Raw genomic sequence first — 17,811 nt, 5'->3', positions numbered from 1 at the left:
TTTCGAACTCAAGGGTCTGCAGTTTTTCTGATAGACAATTGCACTCAACCATCTTCCTGGAAGTCCACTAAATTTCCCAGGGCATCCTCCTTTTCTCCCCTTTTTATCAGGATAACTGCAGGAACTGTTGTTTCAGTTCCCTTCTGCCGAGTGTTCCCCCTCCCAGCATCTCCTGCAGGTTGAGTGGCTGCAGTGCCGTGGGCTGGATCTGCTCTGGATCATGGATCATGTTGTTTGGAGCAGGTGGGGTTCAGAGGAGGGGAGGGTGCACCAAATGAGTCCACAAGATCAAGAGTGCAGCTCAGCCCAGCCCAGTGTTGCCTCCACATCTGTTGTTCTCTTCTATCCTCCCCTGAGGTTTTGGACACATTTTGGCTGCTTGTTTTAGGATATTTTTCCTTTGGCTCCGTGCCCCTTCCCCCCCCCTTCATTTATAATTACAACATCTGCATGTGGCAGCAGCAGCAACTGTTCCATGGCACTGGAAGGAGCTATTTTTGATCTGCTCTGATGAGCAGCAGAGGAAATTGGGAAGGGGTTGGCACTGTGCAAGGGTAGATCCCTGCAGCCGGTTGTGAGTATCCCATTCCCATTTAGTCCAGAGGAAATGATCCAGCACCACATGGCACCACTGGCAGTGGCAGGTCAGAGAAGAATTGAGGCACTGCTGTATTCCTCTGCAGTTAAGAGTTATCCTCAGGCTGGATGTATGTTTTGCAGTTCCCATGTTACCTCACGGCTTCTGGCTGATTTTACACATTTTCTGGCTTTCTGAAACAGCTTCTGGTTTTGCACAAGATCTGAGCTGCAGACAGTGAGTGAATGTCCCTGTGGTACCTTTATCTCAGGTACAGGTGTGGCTGCTGCTGAGATCTCAGAGCCATTTCTGCTTCTGCAGCAATAATTTGTCATCTCTTCTCTTTCAGAGCAAAGTCGTCGAGATGACTTAGAAGCCCTTGGCCATATGTTCATGTATTTCCTCCGAGGCAGCCTGCCCTGGCAAGGATTGAAGGTAGGTTCAAGCTTTAGGTTTTGTCCTTTAAAACTTTGGCTAGTCTCTACCCAAAGGAGAATCCACTGGGGAAACATTGGCAAAATCCAGGCAGAAACGCTGTCCTCTCCTTTGTGTCCTTGCAGCCCGACACCGAGGCATTAAGTTTAGCTGCAGGGAAGATTTTAAGGTAGAAATACTTTACCTGGCACTTGGAATTGCCAAATTGGTACAATTTTGGAGAGAAGGTTGAACAGAGAGACAGGAACAGCAGTGAGAGAGCTGTGATTGGAAGCTGCCCCGAACTGGAGCGTGACTGGGACACAGTGATTGTTTATGAAATTCCAGTTACGGCAACACAATCCCCCAGCTGCATCTGTGATCCCTGTTTATAATGGAGCAGTTTGATGCACAGATGGACTTCAGCTTGAAAAACTGGTTTTCTGGCACAAGTATTGGACTTGGCTTCCCTCCAGAGACACTGGACACTCAGTGCTGGGGAGTTTATGAGATGCTGTGTACAATGTGGAGAGCTGCGAGAAATTGAGTTCCCGACTGCCGCCAACATCCATCAGCTGAGCTAACAAGGAGTAAGTCATTTGCTGGCTCCAGAGCTGTTGGAAGCTGCATCTTCACTTCTCCATCACCTCCCTGATGATTAAGCTACTGTGTTCAGCTTTGGCATTGAAGGGAGTGAAGGGACTGATCAAGTTAGGCTCATCAGGAAAGACAGGAGCTCCTGTTGGAAAAAGGAGCCAAGGAATCCTGTTGGATTCAGGAGCTGCTTGGCAGAGCTCTGCATTGGTCAGTGGGTACAGACCCAGCTGGGTTGATAGAACTTTTTCAGCTGTTTTTTACCACCTATCCAGAGTTAGTCTCACCCCAGCCTCACCAGGCACATGCCAGAAATGTTGACAAGAGCTCATAAAAGCAAAAAAGGGTTTTTCAAGCATGAAAGGGATTGTGAAAGAAATAAGACTCTGATTTTATGTCCACGCCTCTCTGTAAGTGTGTTATTCTAGTATATGTTTTCCTTCTGGCTTAGTTGAACTCATCTGCTTTAAATTAATCCTGTAAATTATTCGAAAATAATTCCAATTTTTTACAAGGTTCTACAAAAGTTCCTCAGTTCAGTGTTAAACTTGATAAGAATTGACTCCTTTTTGAGGTCCGGGGCAAACACAGAGTCTCCAGCTGGATTTAGAATGTGGCATCTTTGCCCTTCTAGGTCTCCTCGGCTTAGACTTTTGGTCTGCACTGTCAGGGCTGTATCTGCAGAGGATGTCTACAGGGCTAATTATGCTGCTGCCAGGTCTAACTGACATATTCTGAAATGGAGGCAAGAAACCCCACTTTTAGGGTGCCAACTGGAGCAGAGTTCTCTGCCTTGGGTTGATTTAGGTGGGAAATCCAACTGCAAATGGTTTCATTTTCTTGTTGACCAGATATTAAACCAGTGCTGAGTGATGGATGCTTTGGGGGTGAAAGGAAAGGCTGTGTGGGAGCAGCCTGGGATTTGGGAGAAGTGTGACTGATAGAGAGTTATATTCAGTGTGGTAACATCCTGTTGCACAGAAGAAAACCCAAATTGCTGTGAATTTCACCCAAATTGCTGTGAATGTGCTGTGCAACTGCTGTGCAGCTGTTTGTGAACAGCTCGATGGCCCTAAGCCTGGGGAGGTCCAGATGTGCCATCACAGTTCATGCACAGTTTATTTCCTTCTCCCATGAAACCTTCCCTGCAGAGTCCTCAGGAGTGGGCTGTGAGACATGAGCCTTGTAAGACACCAATAAAGGTCCTGCCTTTCATGAACGAAGATGTTTTCAACATCCTTGGATGTTCTCTCCTGTGAAATATTCCTGCTGGTGTAGTCCAGGATGCAGTTCAGTTACAAGTAGCATCTCCTGATGTCACCCAGAATGGGCATTAAATACCTTGTTTTTCTTCCCACACAGCATGTCCTTTCTCACATGGTTGAACTCTTTCTCCATAACTGTTTTGTCTTTGTGCGCTGCAGGCTGACACCTTAAAAGAGAGATATCAGAAGATTGGGGACACAAAGAGAAACACTCCAGTTGAAGTTCTCTGTGAGAACTTTCCAGGTAAAGCCCTGATGGGATCATGTGAGTGCAGCTAGAGGTGGCCATACCTTGTTAAATAGGATGGGCCTGCACTCCTCTCTCAGGAACTATTGGATGACCTGTATCCATCATGCTGGCAAACAACTGAAGCTGCTGCTATAAATTAGCAGGGCCTGAGGTCTTAAAAAGAGCAAAACTCTTCTCATCAAGGAGGCTGGACACTGATGAAGGGCTTTGTATGCCTGTTTTACTTCCTGGCTTCCTTCCAAAAGAGCTCCTCATTATTTTCGCTCTCCCAAATGAGCGTGCTGGAACTATCGAGTTAATTCTTTTCCAAATGGAAGATTTTACAGGTGTTGCAGGTGTAGGTGGCCAGCTTGGAAGATGGGATGGTGTGTCTGTCCATGAATTCCACCTTCTGGGAGCAGTTTTAAGGAGAGTGTTACTAAAGTGTGCTTCTAGCCAAGCCCAGCACCTGATCTGCAGTTTAACAGACCTTGGAGCTGGGAGAGCAGGGTACAGAGTTAGTGCTTTCCCCAGGGTCCCCTGGCCACAGAGTGGGCTTGGGAGGTTTTGTGGAGTGTTTCTGAAGTCCTGACACCAGGGAGAGCACCCACAATTAATCCCGTTCCTGTAGGACCTGTTGTGCCACATGTCTTTCCCAGCATGAGGAGCAGCAAACCTGGAATGGGATCATTGTTCACTCAAGTCACTGTAATTGCCCAGATGTCTCATTCCAAAATCCACCTGGTTCCAAGCAGAACAGCTTCAGGTTGGCTGTTCTCATCTTTTTGCCAGTACTCCTCCTCATAGCTCCTTCAGGTCTGGGCTGATAGGAGATGAAAGAACTGAGTTCTATGCCTTCCTTGCCTGAAACTGGTTGTTCTCCACCTTCTGGAGGTACTTAAAAGAGAGGATTCTTTCTTCTCCTTTTTTTTCATCCCTCTTTTACCTCCATGGAAGCCACAAGCCACAGACAGAGTTAAGTATCAATAAGCAGTTCTATTCTTGGTTTGTCACCTGAAGTCAAAGCCATGATCAAGAGAGAGCTGGGAAAAGGGAAGACATGAGCTCCTAGGACTCAATATTCTGTGCATGCAAAATGCGACCCAGATGCAGGAAAGCAATTAATTATCTTAACACCAAACCCTGGTCTGTAAATTAACCCTCTTCAGGTAAATGAACCTTGGAGCCTCCCCCTCTAGTGTAGTTTTGAATATTCAGGTGCTGCCAATGTCATGATGGGACACCTTCCACTATTCCAGGAAGTCCCATCCAGCCTGGCCTTGGACACTTTCAGAGATGAGGCAGCCACAGCTTCTCTGGGCAAGAGCATTCTAAATACCTGTGAGCAGCCTGTTGTCAGGTTCAGTGAGCTTATTTCTCACTCTGTTTATTTTTATACAAATGTATAGAATAAATCAAGGTGTGGAAGTCAGATTTGAGCAGCGGTGGGACTTCCATCTTTGCTTGAATTGTTTTCTGCTGAGGACTGTTGCTAAAAATCAGGAGAAAAGCCAGAGGTAGCACTGGCAGCCCAGACATTGGTTTCTAAGAACTCATTTGGGAGATTGAGGATAAAATCTGCTGCTTTTTGCCTTTTCTGACAGAGGAGATGGCCACGTACCTCCGCTATGTGCGGCGATTAGACTTCTTTGAGAGACCAGACTACGATTACCTACGGACCATCTTCACGGAGCTGTTTGAGAAGAAAGGCTACACCTTCGACTACGCCTACGACTGGGTCGGCAGGCCAATTGTGAGTTGTCCCTGCCAGATCCCATGCCTTGCCTTCCAGGTGCTGCTTCCCCAGCATTGCCTTTTTGTTCCCAATAATCCCAGTTAATGCCAGTGAGTTTAGGATTGAATCAAGTCTCCACACAGCGAGATGTCCTGACGTTGTGTTCAGGGGTTTTCCTGAGGGACAGAGGCCCCAGCCACCTCTCTGGACATTCAAGTCCCATTTTCCCATTTGTGACAATGATCTTGATGAGACTGAATTCCCTCTAGTGTAGCACAGGATTGGAGACCAGTATCTAAAATCCATCTTAAAGCAGGAGAATCACAGAAACCCCCTGTAAGGGTCATGTTCCCATTGAAAAGGTACAGGAGATCGAGGCAGGCTTCTGATGAATGTTCAGTGGATAGAATCCCAGAATGGTTTAGGTTGGAAGGGATCATTAAGGCCCCTTTGTTCTAACCCCCTTCCATGGGCAGGGACACATTCTACTATCCCCGGTTGCTCCAAGCCCCATCCAACCTGGCCTTGGACACTTCCAGGGCAGCTTGGACAGCTCCTCTGGGCAACCTGTGCCAGGGCCTCCCCACCCTCACAGGGAGGAATTTCTTCCCAAATATCTAATCTAAACTTGCTCTGCTGAACTCAGAATATTTTGGAGGACACTCAGAGGCTGAACCAGCTCTGTACAGTACATGGCAAGAAAATGTGGGTGAAACCGACCTCCATTTAGCAGTTCCATGACTCCATGTGGACCATCACCCTGATCTCATTGCATGACTTTTGCCATCAAAACCCAGTTAAACTCAGGAAGACCTTGGCCAAAGGATGTGTCATGGGGAAATATGGTAGAAGAATCTAAAGCTCTTTGTTTTGGGTCATTCTGCTCACAACCCACCCCAAAGAGCAGTAATGACATCTGTAAATGAATTGTCACTGGTGCCAGATCAAATGCCATCAGTGCTAAACTTGGTACCTCTGCTGGTGCTTTAGTGTCCCAACTATATTTAGCGTTTCCCATGCTTACTGTGCTCAACAGAGTTCCTAAGAAATCATTCCTTTTGTGAATCAAGATTTTTCTCTTCATTTTTCTTTAATTACAAAGGCAGTTGATAAAGAGCACCTTGTAAGACAAGTGTGCTATTGCTGACAACCACGGTGGTTGCCATGGAGATCTCGATGTTAGGAGCAGGGATTATGACTTTGGTGAGAAGAGAGCAGATGAAGCTTTAATTTTAACACGTCCTGTTTCTATGCAAGCGTGATTTTTACAAGTGCTGAGACAATGGGACGAGGAAAACAAGTCTGTATATTTTCAGTTGTAATAATTCTGTGTGAGACACACTAGGTGTGATGTGACATGGAGACAGGCACCTAACTGTATTTTCTTAATTAATTTTTACACAAGACATTCAGTGCTGGTATCCACCATCAAATTTCATGTCTGTAAATCACAGACATGGCTGTAATTCTCCTTGGCTCCTTTGGGCAGTGTTTTGATGTTTTTCTTCTTGCTACTGGCTTGACAGGGTGGATTTGTGCACGTGAGAGTCTTAGCCCTAACCAACACCTTATTTTCCAGCCTACTCCCGTGGGATCTGTCCATGTGGATTCTGGGACCTCTGCAGTGACAAGAGACAGCCACATCCACCGGGACCGGCCATCCCAACAGGCCCTTCGCAATCAGGTGCATTGCTTGGCTCCTCTCCCAGTTCCTCTGGCCCTGAACAAGCAGAAGCCACATGGCATCATAGATAGCTGGGGCTGATTCTTGGTCATAGCAAGGACAAATCCTGCTTAATTCAGAGATGGTGATTTGAGGAGAATTTTGTCAAAGCAGCAGGTTGTTGAAATAAGGTATCAGCCTGTGGAATTCCTCAATATCGTGAGCTAACCAGAGTCCACTTTGGAATGGGGTTGTTTTTCTGTAGTTTGTGGGTAAACAGGTTAAAGTCCATCATCCAGCATGGTTAGACTCCCTGAGTACCACATTTTTGAGGTGCTTTTAATCATAGCACGTGGACTGTGGAGCAGACTGAGAGTTGTGCTGATAGCAGCCTGTTCCCAGGTGCCCTCTGCCCACAGAGCTTGTGGCTGTGGCAGGGAAGTGTGTCCCAAGAACATCCATATGTCCTTCTTAGAGTGTCCAGTTCACAGTGGGAGTGAAAGGACAAAGGACAGGCAGGGCAGAACCCTCAGGAAGGCATCAACAGTCTGGATGAGCTGCCACGGGGAAAAGGAATTTCCCATTTTTTCCTTTCCCGTTGTACTGTTTTGTTGGTGTTGAGAGTTTGGGTTTTCTGTGTTAACAGAATTCTCAGACTTGCAGTAGATCTCCCAGCTGGAGCTGGAGCTGTTCTTATTCTCAGAGAGTGCTTCCAGGCTTACTCTGCTCCCCCAGCCTCCAGGTTCTGCTCAGTTCCTCCAGCTGGGGTTTGTGGGTGCAGAACCAAGCCTGGGGTGTAACAGCCTGTTTGGGCTCAGCCTTCCTGGGCTCTGAAGGGTCACACAGCTAACACAGGGTAGGATACATCCCAGTCCATCAGCTACAGTCAGGATAACCCCTCCTTGGGCAGTGTTGCTGTAGGGAGCCGGGTTGTTTGCAGCATTTATACACGGTGATGAGTGTGGGCTGGTGTGTGATCTCTGATACAGTCATCTGCTTTAATAAATACCCTGATGGATGCAGTGACCCCCTGGTTTTGGGGGGATTGTTCAGCCAGTCTCCTGTTGTCCACCTTAACCACAGACCTTCACATTGTGTATGTGTGAGACGTCGCTTTTCCTTGACAGCACAGTGACACCTGGCTTCGTTTTCAGGCATTTTAGTTCACAAAGGCACAAAGAAATTCCAAAATATGCAGGCAGCCTGCAGGCCTTGTTCTTCTGATCTGCACAGATAGTCCAGTCCTGGATTGCACAGCAGCTTTTGTCAAATTTTCACCTAAACATTACTTAGGATGATGAATTGTTTAATAGGCCATGGAGGAAATCAGAGCAGGGAGAGAGGGCTCTCGGTCCCGGTTTTTCCCCTGAGGTGCCCAAGTAGGTGCTCCTTTCCAGTTCGATCTGATGTTAATAACGTCCCAGTCCTACAAACAAAGACTCTCCCCCAGTAAGGAAGAAGCAGTGCAGGGCTGGGCTCCAGCAGTGGCAGGGAATTCTCCCCACAGTAAGCAACAGCTTGAACGTTCTCCCCGAGAGGGAAGCTGCACCCAGCCCCTTCCCTCAGCCTAAAATCTCCGGGTAACTCTGCCCTTCCAAAAGAAACCCCTCAGGTAAGAGGGTAGCCAGCTGCACACTTTCCCCTCCTCCTCCTCCTCCCAGCCACGTCTTTTGTTCTCTTAAGTATCTTAGCAACAGATGGGACAACATTCCCTGAGGGAAAGAAACAAAAGGAAAAACCCTAACCCCCAACAGTGACCCACCTGAGCTTCACGTGCAAGTGCAGAGTGATTCTTCTAAGAAAATAAATGAAGTTCTAATAATTTAAATCACCTGGTGTTCTTCTGTTGGGGGCAAAGAGGAAACTTGTTAGCCAGAATATCTTATCTACTTTTCTGCAGAAACCCAAAAAGCCCCCAGTCCTCTCTCCAGTCAAGCAGGTGTGGATGTTTTCTTCTGCACTGCACAGGTGAATCAGTGTGTGGAAGTGCCTTTGGGTGAACTCAAATGTTTGGCTTTGGTTTATGTTGCAGATTTTAGTTTAAAAATATGTATTTGAGGGAGGTTGAGCTTTGTGAATCCCATCTTACTGCCGTGCCAAGTGCTCTGGTGTGTGTGGCCTGACAGACACAGTTGAATACTGTCAGTGTAATTGTGGCTGTGCTGAAATACATGGAAGTGAAGCTGTTGTAAAGAAATTATTTCCAGAATAGATCTTTCCTTCATTCTGCAGCTAAAGGTGATTAAATCCACTCCCACAGTGGATCACTGCAGTCATGGAAGACTGGAAGTAAATAATGAGGTGCAATTGGTAAAGAGGAATTTTAGCCCAGCTGAAAGTGTCAATGCCTTGCTTTCTGCAGAGAAACTAACTCACTAACCAATACACCTTTATTTCTTCTCCTCATTTACCTTTTGCCCTCCCTTTGTTTCTTTCATGCTCCTGGGCTCCTGAGCAGGCGTCATCGGATCGCCGAGGGGACTGGGAGATCCAGCCGAGCCGGCAGACAAATACCTCGTACTTGACATCTCATTTGGCTGCAGATCGACATGGAGGATCAGTGCAGGTACCTCTTCCTTCTGCTGTGTGCAGCCCTTGTGTCAAACCCCCCGAATTCTCCTCAAATTCCAGCAATGTTGTGGCCAGGAGAGCAGTTTCACCGGTGCTGTCCCATACGTCATGCTCAAGCCGTGGTTTGGGAGAGACTCAGACTGTGATGGCCAACACCATTGCTTTTACTGTTTCAACAAAAATTTTTAAGCTGTTTTGAGCCCAAATTTGTTAAACTGAAAACAAAAAGGAATGGCATTAGTAGATCTGGTCCATAAAGTACCCTCTGCCCTATGTTGGAGGTGCCCTGGGGCAATACAGGCAGCTGAAGTAGGATTTGTTGTACATAGTCCCCATTAATACTGGGAAAAGAGTTGAGCTGTTCCACAGCAGATCTCCACCAGTCTAGGGCACAGTGGGCACAAGGTGGATCTCCAGAGGGTTGCACTGGAAGGAGATGAGCAGAGGATGTGCAACAGACTGTGTTGGAGCTGGCACTATCAGTGTTTTTAAATTCCTGAAAAGTTCCTATTTGTGAAGCCCTACGTGTCCTGGTTGTCACTCAGGCTCGCTGAGGGACCTTCTGGCACTAAAGCCAGAGTGAGCTGGCTGGACAAGCTGGAAAGAAGGTGCAGGAGTCATCCAAGCAAACAAGAACTCTGCTATCACTGCTTCTTTGGCACAGCTTTGCTGTGAGAGCTGGCTCTGCTGTCAGACACAACACCCTGAACAATGGCTCTGGTGAAATGGGAATTAGTGCTTGGAGCGGGACAGAGCTGAGCCAAGGAGACAGGTAGTGCAGGATGTCCCTAAGGAAAATGCAGATTAGGTTGACATTTTTACTTATTCTTGATACTTAGTTGGGTTTAATGTGGTTTTGGCTTGATTAGCCTCGGTCCTCTTTTCATTTAAAGATATTTTACTGAGTAACAGAAAAACAAAAATAAGGAGGACCTGATGAATGTGTACCCTCTGCTCTCAGATGTGAACAGAGTGTAACCTGTAGAAGTGTCCAAGGTCAGGTTGGGTGGAGTTTGGAACAACCTGGTCTAGTGGAAGGTGTCCCTGCCCATGTCAGGGGGGTGGATTAGATGAACTGTAAAGGTTCTTTCTGACACAAACCAATCTGTGATTGTACAGCTTCAGCACTCAGCACAGAGTAGATGTTTTTATTCATATTTTTTAATGAGTGTCCCGTTGCACAATAAAAGGAGCCTACAAGCCCTACAAGTGAGTCCCCACTCCCTCGTAGGAACCCAAAGCAAAATGGCTTTCCTTGTGTTGTAGTTAGGTGCTTTTATGTGTTGAGTTTCCTCCCACAGCCTGAATTCCCCAGACATTATTCACGGGCAAGTGGGGAGAGGTCACTCACAGTCCCATCCTTGAGGCTTTCTCTGCCCTGACTGGCTGTGAGAAGCCTCCTCAGGGACAGGGCTGCTAGCACAACAGCTCTTACAGGAATCTTTCATCTCATGTATAACGTATGTTGAGGCATGAATAAAAATCAGATTGGTCCCTCTCAGTGAGGGGAATGTTTCCTTGTGACTGAAGCAGCCCCTAGGAATCAGATGGGAAGAGTTGCCAACCTGAGCAGTTTACAAGCTCCTTGTGCCACTGTAAGCACTAAAATTCTGCTTATCTGCAGTTGAGAACAGGAAATGTGCTGTGTGTGGCTGCTAAGCTGCAGAGGCTGGAATTGTTCCTCAGCAGATGCCCCAGCTCATGCTGGACTTTGGCAGCTCAGCAGCTTCAAGTCCCTATTCCCTTTAAGCCAGAATTTGCCACATGAAAATGAAGCGGTGGCATGTGAAAAGCAAGGAGGAAGATCAAAGCCTTTTGCAACATGGAATTTAACAAGTAGCTGAACAAAGTGTGGGAAGAGCCCTGGGAACAACACAATTAAGTGCCAGTGCTCTGCAGATCTGCTTGGGAAGCATGCGGGTCTGGAGAACCCGGGGCAGCCCAGGCGTGATGAGGGAGGGAAGAGGTGAAGACCAAGGAGTTGTCACTCGAGGAGCCAAGTTCTAACCAGTCCTGGTAGAGCCCAAGGGGCCTGGTTGGCAGAAACAGCAGCTCCTGGTGTTCAAAATTAACATAATGTGCTGACTAGGGGACATCTGCTCCAAGGGCTTCCTTCCCTTCATCCCTCGTGGTCAGATCATCTGGAGCCACCAGGAGTTCTGGGTACCACCCCTACCCCCACCCCATGGGAAATGCCTCCTTTTACCTTGTAGAAAGGCTAAGAGGAGGAACAGAGTGGGGAAACCAGGCGGCCTTACAGCTCTGGAGCCAAGAGCAGCTCCCAGTTTTCACAGCAAGACGCAGGAGCCTGTGCTAACATCCAGGTGAAGCACAAAAGGGTCAGCTGGATTTTCCTCCCATGCAGGATGCTTTGGGGGTTGTCGTAGCAATGGATTAATGATCAGTTATCCAAAAAATTGTGTGGATGTCTTGGTTTGAAAGACAGGTGGGAACCTCCCTTGGAATGGAAAATATGACCCTCTTCCCTCCCAATTATTATAACTTTGAAATAAAGGGGCTTTCAGGCAGAGATGGGGACAGGATGAACAGTTCTTTAGCAGTGTGTGTGTGTAACAAGGCACACAGAGCCCAGCTCTGGTGCTGACCACAAATCTAGCACAATCCCAGCACCAGCCTCTCCACAGTGGCAGCAGATTCTCCCCGTGGTTGGAGCAACTCTATTGCTCAAAAATCTTGTGCTGTCTTTGCCAAGAGATAAGCCCCCAGCTAACAGAGTAGGCAGCTGCAAGCTTTCCCCTCATTGGCCACTTCTTTTGAGCTGGATGGTAATCCCTGTAATGGAAAAGCTTGAGTGAGCCATCATCTCAGGTGTGAGGCAAAAAGAGATGAGAGACCGTGTCAGTAACTATGGAGCAAGGATGTAATTCCCAAAATTAGCTGAGTAAGGAATGAGGCTTAGGGATTGAGGCTTCTCCCACAGTACTGTCAGGCAACAGGACTGAGCTGCTCACCTGTAAAAATGTCAGGAGAAAACAATCAGCATGGTACAGCTCATGTGTGTAGATAGGGCTGGCAATCAGTGCTCACACCAGTGCTTGCACTCCCAGAGGGGCCTCTCGATGCCAAGTCATGTGCAGGGCACAGGACTGTGAGCAGGGGAGCACACACACAGGCCCCTGCCTGCTGCTCTGCCTTGGCTGCCCCAGCCTGGAGACTCCAAAGTACCCACAAAATTCAGCAGCCTCCTGAGAGAGTGAAAAGAGACAGGAGTAAATGGTTATTTGTCAGATTTCCCATTCCTCAGCAGCCCTTGCCAGGGAGCCTCGTGAACGGGGTGTTCCTTTGTGTTGCAGGTGGTGAGCTCAACCAACGGGGAGCTGAACGTGGACGACCCAACAGGAGCACACTCCAACGCACCCATCACAGCGCAGGCGGAGGTGGAGGTGGTGGAGGAAGCTAAGTATGTTTGCTTTACAACAGGCTTTCCACTGGTTGGTCATTATCCTTCTCCTGGGAAGCAAGTGGGGACATTTCTCTGTGGCAAAGTCCTCAGTGCTCGTGTCCCATGCCCTTTTCCTTGCGTATTGCTGCTTTTGTGCATGGTGCCTTCAGTGCTGCTGCTGCTGCTGCTTCTCTTTGACACTTGTCATGCCTGGAGAACATAACTCTTACTCAGAGCATGTATTGCCAGATAGACATTTCTGGAGCACAGATAGCAGAATACTGGGAGCTGATCTCAGGAATCCCGGTGAGCAGCCCCCATTGCAGAGGGAGAACACGCTGTGCTTTTGTGCTGAGAGTGTAGGAGTAGCTTGAGCAGAGCTCAGCAAAGAGATCATTGGTCTGAGAGTTGTCACTTCATTTCTGGCTGTGAGAGGTGTGTGACAGGTCTCCAGAACAGTCTGGAAGTAACTCTTGCAGGGATGGGTTGTTCTCCCTGGGGGTTCTCTTGGTCCAGCCCTGAGAAGATGAGTGAGAGGATCCAGAAGCAGTTTGTGGAGGAGAAAGTGCTCCCTCTAAGCTGACCTCTCCTGTAGCTTGTGGTTAGATGTGAGAACTGCTGTCAGAGCTGCTGCTTTGACCATTTTGGCTCCTGTTCTGTATTTGGCACCATCATGTCACCTTTTGCACTTTGTCACCGCCTCTGAACTAAACCAGGTGTCACTGCAGGGTCACCACAGGGTTCTGGCACTGCCCTAGTGAGGGGCCAATGGGCCCAGGGCTGCCTTTGAACTGGTCAGTGCTGAGACATGGCCCAGCTGCCTGGTTATTATTTGACTGGGTGATCCTGGTGCCACTTGTCCCCCATTGTTTGCCTCAAGCTGTGCAGGCACTTCTGTATGAAAAGTGGAAGGTGTATGGATGGCAGGGTGTATGGAGGAAGGGTGTGTGGATGGAAAGGTCCCTCGGTGTGTGTCATCTGTGCTGGTTGTCCTGAAGGTCTTCTGCTCTCTATTCCCCACTCCCTTGGGGATTCCCCAATCCCTCAGGAAGCTGTGTGTGGGATCTTGTTCACTGGTAGGTGGCCTGACCTTGATCCCAGCAGCCACAGACACACCTTCTCCTCCCAGCCCAAGAAGCCTCAGATTTGCTGCAGGCTCCTCATCAGGCTGGGAGGGTGGGGGAGATGTTGAGGAGCAACTTCCAGAGTGGGCAACATTCCTCTTTGATATGGGTTGTGTGGCCAGCAGAGACCACCAGCTTGGCATCACGGGCTCTGAAGGGGGTTCCCACGGGTATGTGGCTCCTAGGATGGAGCAGATTGTCATCCTCAACAGTTCTGATCCAACAGCCCAGTGCAAGGAAGAACCAGAACATCTCCAGCCCATGTTTGTGCAGCGAGGCCAGGTCCAGCCCCCACTCTTTGTACTAGGGAGATATCAAGCCAGGTGGGAAGGAGCTGTGCTCCCAGATCGGTTTTGGAGGTGCTGGGAAGCAGAGCATATGCTGCTTGGCACTGACAGGTTTGGGGTCTCTTTTGTACTTCCCAAGCATAGATCACTTCATTCTGTTTGCCACAGGGAGGGCTTTGTCTTTCCTTACATCTCTGATCACATAAGAAGGACAAAGGACTTTGGGATTCTGCTCTGCAGAAAAGGGTGCCAGAGAGAGCTGGCAGGAGCTGGAGCTGGGCTCTGTGTTCTGAGATGCTGTGCAGTAGTGGGATGGGCTTTCCCTGGCACTCCACAGGCAGAACTGTGCCAGTGCTTCTGCTTGGAGTGTGCTGGGGAAAAGCTCCGGATTCTGGCAGTGGGTGTCACTGGAGGGCAGGTCCCAGGCGTAGATCCATCATCAGGCCCTTCTGCTGCTGGAGCTGCAGGGGACAAGAGCTGATGGTGGCCCGGAGTTCCTTTCTGATTCCAGCCCCAGATAAGAACCTGAGGGCTCCGGTGCCTCCGTGGAGCGGGTGTTTGTCAGGGGCCTCGTGCCCTGGAAGAGGCGGCGAGGGCAGAGTGGTGTGAGTGCCGGGGCGGGCGGCGGGCAGGCCTGGTGTGTGTCTGCCGCTCTGCACTGCATGTTTGCATGGCTGCAGTGACTCGCTTCCATCCCACCTCTGTGAACTAATCGCTCTTTCTTCCTTTCTGTGTTTTTTCTCTATACTCTCTGTAGCTGCCTGAAAATGCTCAACTTGTGGTGAGTCCCTCTCTCCAGTCCACATGCAAGGGGGAGCGGACCAGACTAGACTGGGGTTGGCAAAACCAAACCCACCAAACGCTAAAAAGGCACAAAGTCAAAGCCAACCCAGAGCTGTTTTGATTTTAGGACCATTTGCAATATTGGGGAGGGCATGGGCTGTGTCTGACCGGCCACACTAGGCTGAGGGATTTGGCTGATCTCTGAATGGAGGGATGCAAAATCAGATTTTAATCCTTTCCTATTTGGCTTTCCATCTCCCCCAAACGTTTACGTCTGTGAGCAGATGATGCCTGATGGAGTCGGGCAGAGTCAGGCCTAGGCTGGCTGAGCCTCTTGCAGGAATTCCTCACGCAGACGGTTACAAAGGGAAAACCCTGCACTGAGTGTTGAGGAGAAGGGCCAGTGACTTCCTTGGGAAGTCTCCTCTTGGAGAAGCACAGGCCAGAGAGGATGGAGAGACAAGGCCAGGGAGTCCTCATTAGTGACAGAGCCCCTACTGAGAGAGGGTAGGTGGGAGGTGGCTCCTTTCCAGCCAGCTGAGGTGCAGGTGAATGGGCTTCTCTGGGAAAGAAGAGGTGGAAAGGTTGGGATTAGCACTGGTCCAAGCCCAGTTTGGGGCTTTATCAGAGCTTTGAAGCTGCAGCTGTTGTGTCCCAGTCTCAGGTTGTCCCAGGAGGTGCCCCCTGGGGAAACCACGTACCCAGTAAGTGAAGGGCCAAGCAGACACTCAGATGAGTTTGCAGGTTCCAGGGTGGGCTGATGGGTGGAAATGGCCACAGAGCGAGGGGGCCAAGCCCGTGTGCGGCGAGGAATGTCCTTGTTGGATGGGAGACTGACTCTGCCCTGCTCTCCATAGGCATCGCCTCCAGTACCTCTGGCATCTCTGGCTTCTCTGTATGTCGTAGTCTGGGGCTGTTCTCTTGGGCATCATCTGCATGCAGAGAGATCACGTTCTGTAATTGTCAGCCTGCCTTATCCTTTTATTTTGGTGTTTTGCCTCTGCCTGTCTGAACTGCCAGGACTTCCTTTCCTGAACCCTTCCCTGGACCTCTGAGTAAGAGCCTAAAAAGACAGTCACAAGGAAAACCAGCCAGAAGTCAGTCAGCTCCCTTTGTTTGGTGCCCAAGGAGTCGAGTGCTGCTCAGCCCCTTCTTCCCTTACCCGCTGCATGCAAAACCATCACTCATGCATCCTCCATCCTCTCCCTGTGACGTCCCCCTTACTCACCATCGCACAAGCCATGAAGGAAGGTGGCTACTGTGGGAGAAATACTGCAACAGGCTAAAGCAGGAGATGGTGGCAGATGGCCTGGGACAACAAAATGCCAGAGCAGTCCTGGGGTGGGGGTTCCAGCCTGGGATGGGGGTGCTGAGGTGGCAGACAAACACCTCAGGGTGGGTGGGCAGCAGTGGAGGCATCACTTGCCCTGCAAGGACAAGGGCTTTTCATTTCTCCCCGTCCCCCTGCCAAACTGGGCCTTTTCAGGAGCCTAGAGACAAATCATGGACATCAGTCCATGCACTGGGAGGGGTCCCTCCTCTTGAGGGGCTGTGGGGGCTCTCCATGTCACAGGGAGAGTTGTTTGTTCTCCCAAGCAGTCGATCTGTGCTGGCTGGTTGTGCTCACACATTGCTTTTGCACCCCAGAGTGAAGCTTGTGCACCCAGGGACAAGTATCTGGGTGAGAGTTCTTCCAGCTGTGAGAGGACAGGGGTGTAAAGCTGACACTCCATGAAGGACCCAGTGAAAAATAGTTTGGAGATGTTAGAGTGGTTTGGAATGTTTTTAGCCTACAACAGATGGTTGTAGGAAAAAACAGTCTTTGCATCCTCATGTTTGCCTGCCAGAGCTCAGGAAGCATTTGAATGACACACTCAGGCACATGGTTGGATTCTTGGGGCTGTCCTGTGCAGAGCAAGGAGTTGGACTCAATGATCCTTGTGGGTCTCTTCCAACTCAGGATCTTCTAAGACTCGGTGGTCTACTCTGGTTGCTTATCCAGGCATCCATTCCAGCAGCCTGAAAGAGCAGTCTTCCAGCATCACCCAGGCTTCTCCAGGGACAGCTGTCCCAGCAGATGGAGAAAGACACATAGCTTGGGAGGACTCGCACAGATGTGCAGAGCATTCCTGACAGTGGGCTCAGGGTAGAAAGGTAGATACATGTTCAGCACCAAGGAATTCTGCAGGAAGCCAGGAGGAGTTTAGGATCTGGATGACTGCTCCCAGTGTATCCCACAGGGAACCCACCGCTCCTCACGGTTCAGCTGCGTTGGGCGTTCCTCTCCCCACCTCAGCCTCCACTCTCCATCCTTCTTGCTTCCCCTAATCCTGTGCACCACCCTCACATCGGATGGGGGAAGAAGCAGGGGTTCTGCATCCCGGCACTGAGTGATTGATCCAAGGTGGAAGCTCTGGTTATCGTGAAAGGTTCAGTAAAGAAACCTGGTCCCTGAGCCAAGGTCTCTTTGGAACTTGTTTTGTTATAGTGAACAGTAGTGACAACCGTGTGTCTTGTGGCTGAGAAAAGCAGCCAGAGCTCACCTTCCCAGTCCAGTTCCTCTGGGTGGGACACAGGGAGTGGAGCACCCGGGTCCCTGTTTTACTGCTTTCCCAGATGGCTCCTTGCGTCCCAGTGGAGCCTGGGGTGGAGAAGCCCAGCTGAGAGGGAGAGGCCTGGCTGGCGCTCTGGGCCTGGCAGTGAGACACCCCAGCTGGCCGTGCCTGGTCTCCCATTCCAGGCTGGTGGTGTCATCCACCCAGCAGTACCTGCCCCCCATCCTGGCAGCATGGTGGGGCCCAGGCTGGGCAGGCAGAGATGCTGTTGCATGAGGACGAGTGGGGGGATGGCAGGGACATCGTGGGGACATTGTGGGGACATCACGGGCTGCCAGGCACGGGGCTGACTCTCTCTCCTTGTCCTTTGTGTCCCAGGTGCTGCTGCTTCTTTAAGAGGAAACGGAAGAAGACGGCTCAGCGTCACAAGTGACCGGTGCCTCCTGGGCCTTGCAGGAACCACCACGCCTGCAGCTCCTGCCCTGTCTTACTGGAAGGGGCTTCTCTTTAGGAGGGAGGAGGAGGCATAGGAGGAAGAGAGAAAAATGAAAACAAAACAAAACAAAAAAAACAAACCAAGTGACATTTTAAACCAAAAAGAGAAGAAAATG

The 17,811-nt window shown here is 49.6% G+C and overlaps 1 protein-coding gene across 1 annotated transcript in view; it reads left to right on the top strand.

Annotated features, from left to right (window-relative positions):
* CSNK1G1 (casein kinase 1 gamma 1) overlaps positions 1–17,811 on the top strand; it is a 91,157-nt gene extending 73,346 nt beyond the window's left edge. Inside the window, exons 8-14 of the mRNA XM_084213642.1 lie at positions 927–1,012; positions 3,010–3,094; positions 4,684–4,832; positions 6,394–6,498; positions 8,936–9,043; positions 12,363–12,469; positions 17,579–17,811. Coding sequence (XP_084069768.1) covers positions 927–1,012; positions 3,010–3,094; positions 4,684–4,832; positions 6,394–6,498; positions 8,936–9,043; positions 12,363–12,469; positions 17,579–17,633 — 695 coding nt within the window. The 3' untranslated portion in view covers positions 17,634–17,811. The remainder of the gene's footprint in view (positions 1–926; positions 1,013–3,009; positions 3,095–4,683; positions 4,833–6,393; positions 6,499–8,935; positions 9,044–12,362; positions 12,470–17,578) is intronic.

This window comes from Fringilla coelebs (assembly GCF_963513975.1).
Source record: "Fringilla coelebs genome assembly, chromosome: 12".
Lineage (NCBI taxonomy): Eukaryota > Metazoa > Chordata > Aves > Passeriformes > Fringillidae > Fringilla > Fringilla coelebs.
The sequence above is the reverse complement of the archived record's forward strand: the minus strand, read 5'-3'. Positions and strand labels throughout refer to the sequence as shown.